Source organism: Narcine bancroftii, chromosome 7 (assembly GCF_036971445.1).
Source record: "Narcine bancroftii isolate sNarBan1 chromosome 7, sNarBan1.hap1, whole genome shotgun sequence".
Taxonomy (NCBI): Eukaryota; Metazoa; Chordata; class Chondrichthyes; order Torpediniformes; family Narcinidae; genus Narcine; species Narcine bancroftii.
This window is the reverse complement of record NC_091475.1, coordinates 33,898,350-33,906,408: the sequence shown is the minus strand read 5'-3', so window position 1 is coordinate 33,906,408 and position 8,059 is coordinate 33,898,350. Positions and strand designations below refer to the sequence as shown.

General features: G+C 41.6%; 1 protein-coding gene across 1 annotated transcript in view; it reads right to left on the bottom strand.

Annotated features, from left to right (window-relative positions):
* Positions 1-7,113: 7,113 nt before the first annotated feature.
* Positions 7,114-8,059, bottom strand: part of mbtps2 (membrane-bound transcription factor peptidase, site 2) — a 38,245-nt gene continuing 37,299 nt past the window's right edge. The window contains exon 14 of the mRNA XM_069889490.1: positions 7,114-8,026. Coding sequence (XP_069745591.1) covers positions 7,983-8,026 — 44 coding nt within the window. The 3' untranslated portion in view covers positions 7,114-7,982. The remainder of the gene's footprint in view (positions 8,027-8,059) is intronic.

Sequence of the window (8,059 nt, the reverse complement as noted above, 5' to 3'; positions counted from 1 at the left end):
TTCATCACCCCGTGAAGGGGAGCACCAGTTACCAACAACGTGAGCTGCTTGACACTTTAATATCAGGCTCCAAACAGCCTTCGGAGATCGGTGGCCCTAGGGTTCGGGGCTGAAGAGGACATCAGATACTAGCCACAATTCAACGGAACCGCCTGACTACTGCTACTCGTTCGCTGCTGAAGGCAGCGCTTCTCACAGACTGCTACTCGTTCGCTGCTGAAGGCAGCGCTTCTCACAGACTGCTACTCGTTCGCTGCTGAAGGCAGCGCTTCTCACAGACTGCTACTCGTTCGCTGCTGAAGGCAGCGCTTCTCACAGACTGCTACTCGTTCGCTGCTGAAGGCAGCGTCTCTCACAGACTTCGTCAGGACAACGCTTACAAAAGTCGGGTGCTTCAAAGACACTGCTTCAATATTTCAACGTGTGGGATGGACTAGACTCTTTACTGAGAACTGGAGCCTGATACTCGAAACCCTAATAAGCAGCTGGACTCGCTACTCTGACCTTCATGGTGCTCCCCTACCTAAAGACTTTACACAGACATTACAATTCGGTTATTGACCAGCTGGGTAAAACTACACCTTACACTTGAAAGATCAGTGTTACTGATCTAAAAGAAAAGTGAGGAAAGGGGGGGGGGGATCAGTCACACTGAAACTAGTAACCAAAGATCAGTAACACTGATCATGGTGAAAGATCAGTATTACTGATCTAAAAGAAAAGTGAGGATTGTGAGAGATGGGAAAATTGATCTAAAATTATGAACATGGAAGAAACTAAAGTTCATCAGTAAAATGGCTGTAACCAGTTCAAACAGGATAAGCTTGGGGCTTAGGATGCAGGAAAGCAGAGTCAGCACGATTAACATAAGAATCTTCTAGTCTTTGTGACAAGACCATAGGACTAAGATAAGGAATGGTAAGGTACAATAGAATGTAGGAAGTTGAGGTAGTCTGGATCAGATAAGGGTCTCCTAGCCCTGGACAGAAGTACCAAGTCATACATTTCTAATTAGCTAACCATACACAGATTTATACATATGAAATTAGCCAACCCTAGACAGGATGAGTCAACTCTGCATATCAAGAGACTGTAGCCCAGAGAATCAGGAAGGTGTGAATAAGGACAATGACATGATGGGGCACCCACAGGATACCCCCTGGTCCTCCAAGTGTACTGAAACTGCACGTAGGCAGGAAGGATTACCTATGCCAAACCCATCCAGGGGGGCAGAAGAATGTAAGGGGGAGGGCATTCTGATACTGAAATTGACTGTATAAAAGTTGGGTGAGCCCCAGTATGTGTGTGTATTCCCAGGGTAAGGGGAAGCACCCAACTTTGCATTGTTGTAGTAATAAATGTTCTTTGTTCTCAATTTTTGTCTCGAGCAATTTCTTTAAAGGTACTTTAATTCCTAACACGGTCAACAATTTCACAATAGAGACTAAACAATTTGGTGATGCTATCTATAGAAAATTACATTACTAAAACCATTGACTTTGAAATTATTTTGAAAGATTTTGCAAATAAAAAAGCCAGAAAAGTCTGTTTCTAAAAGACCTGCATAAACAGTATGTCCGTAATTGTCTTAACTTGTATTAAACAATTAAAACTTTCATATTGTCTTTCAATATTTAGTATATCAAGCATTTAATGCTTTTTGGCTAAGACTGGCATACTACACGAAATATAAAACATAAATTTCGACTTTTGTAGAGGCCCCGCTATCAATTTTCTAATTGGGCCCTGCAATTCCTAGCACTGTGTTGGTTAAGTGGGACAGCCCCAGTTATCAAGTCAAGTTTATTGTCATCTGATTGCACAAGTATAACCTGGCAAAACAGTGTTCTCCGGTCCTCGGTGCAAACACACAGAACATACAAGCAGACAGAACACACATATGCATGACAAGTATTTCATCTATACAAATAAATGTTGTTCCAATCTTCCCTGACACTATCCCACTACTCTCCCTCCGTTACATCAATGATTGATTGCATTACAGGACATCACAGCGGCACAGTTACCGTAGTGGTTAGCGCAATGCTGTTACAGCATCAGTGATTGGAATGGGGTTCAAATCCCATTCTATCTGTAAGGAGTTGCTATGTTCTCCCTATGTCAGTGTGGGTTTTCCCTAGGAGCTCTGATTTCTTCCCACCGGTCCCATCCTGAGCTTCTGGTTGCCTGCTATTTCAATTACCTTCCCCATATCCACACTGACCTGTCCATTTCGTGAGAAGCAGAGATGCCTTCACAGATTTCACTCGAGACAAAAATTGAGAACAAAGAACATTTATTTTACAACAGTTGGGTGCTTCCCCTTACCCTGGGAATAGACACACATACTGGGGCTTACCCAGTGTTTACTACAGTTTAAACACAACATTCAAGAGTTTATTTAATTCCACTGCCTATTCCACCTCCCATTCAAATCAATCACTGTATCTTTGCTACCTGCATTGAATACCTGCTAACAGTAATTCAAGTTGTAACATTTTCAACTTTTTAATCCTTCCTGCACATTGTAAACTCAATTTCTGCTGCCTCCCTCTGATGCCACTTGCAGTTTAGTATAAAACCTTGCTTTACGTAAAAGGAAATTGCATCTTCCTTGACCTACTGAATTCCCTATTTCATACCTGGGATGATGGAATTCCTATTTCTATCTGGTGATCCCTCTTACTAAAGTACACCCTCATCAATGGATTTGTGCACATCTTGGGGGTGTGAGAGATGAGTGAAACTGATATAAAAATATGAAGATGAGGAAACTAATATAGATATATGAGTAAATGAATAAAGCCAGTATGAACAGGATAAGAAATGGATATTAGAATGTAGGAAGTCGAGTTAGTCTGAATAAGATAAGGGTCTTCTAGCCCTAGATGGAATTAGCAGGTTTTGCATATGTAATTAGTAAGCCCTAGACAGTATTTTAGCAAGTTCTACATATGAAGAGGTTGTAGCCTGAGAGTTGGGAAGGTGTAAATTAGAACAAAGACAGGTTTGTGAATAAGGACAATGAGGATAATGACATGATGGGACACCGACAGGATACCCCCTGGTCCTCCAAGTTCACAGAAACAGCACGTAGGCAGGAGGGTTGCCTAATGCCAAACCTATCTTGGAGGCAGAAGAATGTAAGGGGGAGGGTATTCCTATACTGAAATAAACTATAAAAGTTGGGTGAGCCGCAGTGTATGTGTGTATTCCCAGGGTAAGGGGAAGCACCCAACTTTGCATTGTTGTATAATAAATGTTCTTTGTTCTCAATTTTTGTCTCAAGCAATTTCTGTGAAGGTACTTATGTTTCTAACGGGGCGGGGGGGGGGGGGTGCTTCATCTCACAGCTATAGGAAAGAGACAAGACACACAGATAACCTCCAATTCCAAAATGAACTTCAAATATTTGATCCTGCATGATTGCACGTTGGCTCCTAAAAAAAATGCCTCAAGATATCGTTTAATTCCTGTCTGAACTCCTGTGCGAGTTGGCCAATGCTGTCAAGACAGAAAATACACAGGAGAAGCGCGGACCATACAATACGGGTTTAATAAATTATACTAGCGGGAATGAGGAATATCAAGTTAGGTAGACAGTGTCACCTTTGTCAATATCAACCCTCACTCAAAAATCAGTGATTTGGTACGTATTTATGGCATATTTTGGCAGCATTTTTCTCACAAATTTGTTAGAAATAGAAGTACCTTAACAGAAATTGCTCGAGACAAAAATTGAGAACAAAGAACATTTATTTTACAACAATGCAAAGTTGGGTGCTTCCCCTTACCCTGGGAATACACACATACACTGGGGCTCACCCAACTTTTATACAGTGAATTTCAGTATCAGAATACCCTCCCCCTTACATTCTTCTGCCCCCTGGATGGGTTTGGCATAGGCAATCCTTCCTGCCTACTGCAGTTTCAGTGGACTTGGAGGACCAGGGGGTATCCTGTCGGTGTCTTCTCATGTCATTATCCCCATTGTCCTTATTCACAACCTTTCCAACTCTCAGAGCTACAGTCCCGTCATATGCAGAGTTCACTAATCCTGTCTAGGGTTTACTAATTAAATATGCATAACTTGATAAATCTGTGTATGGCTTACTAATTAGATATGTAGAACTTGGTACTTCGGTCTAGAGCTAGGAGACCCTTATCTCATCCAGACTATCTCAACTTCCTACATTCTATTATTCCTTACCTCTCCTTATCCTATTCATACGGGGCGGGGGGGGGGGGGGCTCACTGATCCTGTCGAAAAGACTAGAAGATTCTTATCTTACAGAGGCTGACTCTGCTTCCTGCATTCTAATTTCCATGCTTAGCCTGCCTGTGACCATCGCCTTCCCAAGATCGTGTTATATGGCGAGCTCTCCACTGGCCACCGTGACAGAGGTGCACCAAAGAAGAGGTACAAGGACTGCCTAAAGAAATCTCTTGGTGCCTGCCACATTGACCACCGCCAGTGGGCTGATATCGCCTCAAACCGTGCATCTTGGCGCCTCACAGTTTGGCGGGCAGCAACCTCCTTTGAAGAAGACCGCAGAGCCCACCTCACTGACAAAAGGCAAAGGAGGAAAAACCCAACACCCAACCCCAACCAACCAATTTTCCCCTGCAGCCGCAGCAACCGTGTCTGCCTGTCCCGCATCGGATTTGTCAGCCACAAACGAGCCTGCAGCTGACGTGGACTTTTACCCCCTCCATAAATCTTCGTCCGCGAAGCCAAGCCAAAGAAAGAATCCATCACTCCACATGTCTGCACTAGTTTCCCCATCTTTCATATTTTTATGTCAAGTTTCCTCATCTCTCACAAGTTGATAAACAAGTTCTTTGAATTTGTTTGACTTAAATTGTTCCAGTTCCTTATTAGCATTTGTCATTGTGGTTCTTTCTTAAGAAATTTACATTACTGATGTCAGTCACACACATTACAGTTAATCCCGTTTATTTCAGGTCTTTAAATATTTGAGGTCATCTGGAGGGTTTGTCTCCAATATATAATCAAACAATTTTGGTTTAGATTTAATTATTAGATGCTAATTGTTAGTCTGAAGAGTTAATCAAATCTTAACACACAGACACACAAAGCAAAGGAAGCTTTTCTTTAGCATTTGACATTGCTGTGTGATGTTTCTGCATTCTTGATGTGGGTGGTAGCAATTTCTAACAGATTGCTTATCAGTCAGCTGTTTATATGAATGGAAATAATTCTAACAGATCGCTTATCAGTGAGCCATTTATATGAATAAAAGCAAGTTCTGAAGACTGCTTATCAATATGCAATTGGATAGTTGACTTATTTCTATTAATATAAATGCTAGTTTAGCTGTCTGAAAAGGATGACGTCTCTTCTTGGTAAACATGAACTGTGGTTTATTTCTGTCAATTAAATATCAGCAAGGTTAAGGAATCCTGTATTAATAAACACATCAGTAGTTTTTTCCTTAATAATTGTCATTTCTGGATGACAAAATCTTTTACACTCCTAAGGCCATCATATATTCCTCTAAAGGGAATGTCAAAGGACCAAAATGCAGGAACATTTGTCTATTCTGATCCTCACTGTGCAAGAACTTTGAACCATACCTTATGCTTTATGTTTGCATTATACTGGAGCCTGAAGACAAGCACTCCATAGTACAAGCTTCTTTCCCTCTACCATCACATTCCTGAATGAACAATGAACACTACTTTAATGTGTCTTTTGCGTTTTCTTGCACTACTTATTATTTATTAAGTAAGGTGCTTTATATGAATGTTTGCACTGTGACGCTGCCCCAAAACAACAAATTTTGTGAAATGTTCTTGACAATAAATTCTAATTTAGATTCTGGAGTGGCATTTATTAGGGTTGGCTTCAATTTGGCCAAAAATTCAAAATTTATACAAGCAAAAGCATTTTTATTTAATTATATGGAGCAGAATTATGAACAGAACCTGCAGGAGCACTGGAAAACAGGAGCAATCAAGGAGGGACTATATAAGTATTTCAGGGAAATAATCTTTGAGGTATGGAGCTGATTGAATGGTTTTGAGTAAAACGCATTAAAGTACCCTCCATTGCTCTTTATTTCCGGCGTCATGAATTTATGATGTGAAACAGAGGAAACCACAGATGCTGGGTCATGAGCAAACATTGAGGAGCCAGGAGGGACTGGAAGCAATGGGGAGAAATAGATAGTCTGAAAACTGAAAAAAGACCCAATTAAAAATGTTCCTCTCCAGCTTAAGTTTTAAGTTTATTTGTCTCAAAATACCAAGTACAATGATGTTTCTTCTGTGAGTAGATTAACAGGTTTTCTCTAACATTTCATACAGGGTGAATTGGTTCAAAGTTCAGATTTATTGTCACAAAACATACATGACATCACATGAGATTTTTTTCCTGCAAGCTAGGCAGAATTTATACTTATCAGTTACTGTATTCATGAAAAGGATACGTATCCATAAGATAGAAATGTAAACAAAGAAAAATATGAACATAGATAAAAAATATTCAGTATAAAAAAACATGCAAAGTAAGAGTCCTTAAACAAGTCTCTGATTGAGTTAAAACACAATGCTGGAGAAACTCAGCAGGTCAAACGGTATCCTTTATGTAGCAACAGTAAAAATACATAGTTGCTGTTTCGGGCTTGGGCCCTTCAAGGTCTGGAAAAATGGCAGCAGGCGTCCGAGCAAAAGAGTAAGGGGGAGGTGTAGTTGCAAAGGCAGGAGGTGATAGGTGGAGAAGGGAGGGAGGGAGGGAGGGGACAGTAGCAATCAAGGGGGGGGGAGGGATAGCTAGGGGAAGGGAGAGAGGAAAACCAGAAAGGGGAAGGGAAGGAGAGAGGGGGAAGATGAGAGCAGGTTAGCCAAAACCAGAGAAGCTTTTGTTAATGGAGTGTGCCCAGATGTAAATATCAGGTATTCTTCATCCAATTTGCAGGTGGTCTTGGTGGGATAGTCCATAAGGTCATGGACAGACATGTGAGTACGGGAGTGTGACACAGAACTGGAATGGTTGGCTACTGGGAGGTCTCTGTCACTGTCGCAGATGGAGGGAAGGTTCTCAGCGAAGTGATCTCCTAATCTGCGCCGTCTGATGGTGGGGGGGGGGGGGGGGGGGGTGGTAGCATTTGTTCTTGAACCTGGTGGTATGAGTCTTGTTTCAACTATACCTCTTTTCTGACGGCAGCAGTAAGAACAGAGCATGTCCCAGGTGGTTTGGATCCTTGATTATTGCTGCTGCTCTCCAATGGCACAGTTCCATATAAATGTTCTCAATGGAGGGAAGAGTTTTTCCTGTAATATACTGGATTGTGTCCACTACCTTTTGCAGGGATTTTTGCTCAAAGATATTGGTGCCCCCATACCAACCTGTGATGCAGCCAATCAGCATAATTTCCACTACACACCTGTCAAAGTTTGTTAAGGTTTCCAATGTCAGAGGGAATCGCAAGTTCCTGAGATAGTGCTGATATGCTTTCTTCACAATGTCATTAGTATGTTGGTTTCAGGAAAGATCCTGAGATACTGACTCCCAGTTACAATGAAAAGGAAGATCAATTAGCACCAAGGCCATCATTATAGATAGATGATTCATTCAGGAGCCTGATGGCTGCAGGCAAGTTTTCTACCAATGCATGCTTTCACGCTATTATGCCTTCTCCCTGATGGAAGATGGTGTGTCCAGGGATGGATCTTTCAGTACGTTTGCCGCCTTGTCTAGGCAGTGGGAGGCGTGGATAGAGCCCATGCAGAGGAAGGAAGTTTGTGCAATGTTCTAAGTTGCATTCATCACTTTCTGTATCTTCTGATCTTGAGTAGAGCAGCTCCCACACCACGCTTACACATCTAGGAAGTAGTGCAGCTATGGAAGTTGTTGAAGGACAAAGAAAGCATGCCAGCTTCTCGTTGTTTAAATTTATTAACACAATTTTTGAATGTTTGAAGATTTATGACATTTTTGCTGAAAGCAATGGCTCAATTTATTTGAACGAGCTGGAAGTGGAGTGGAACATCCACAGATTTGCTGAGGTGAAGAGAGACAAGTTTAAGTTCTTAG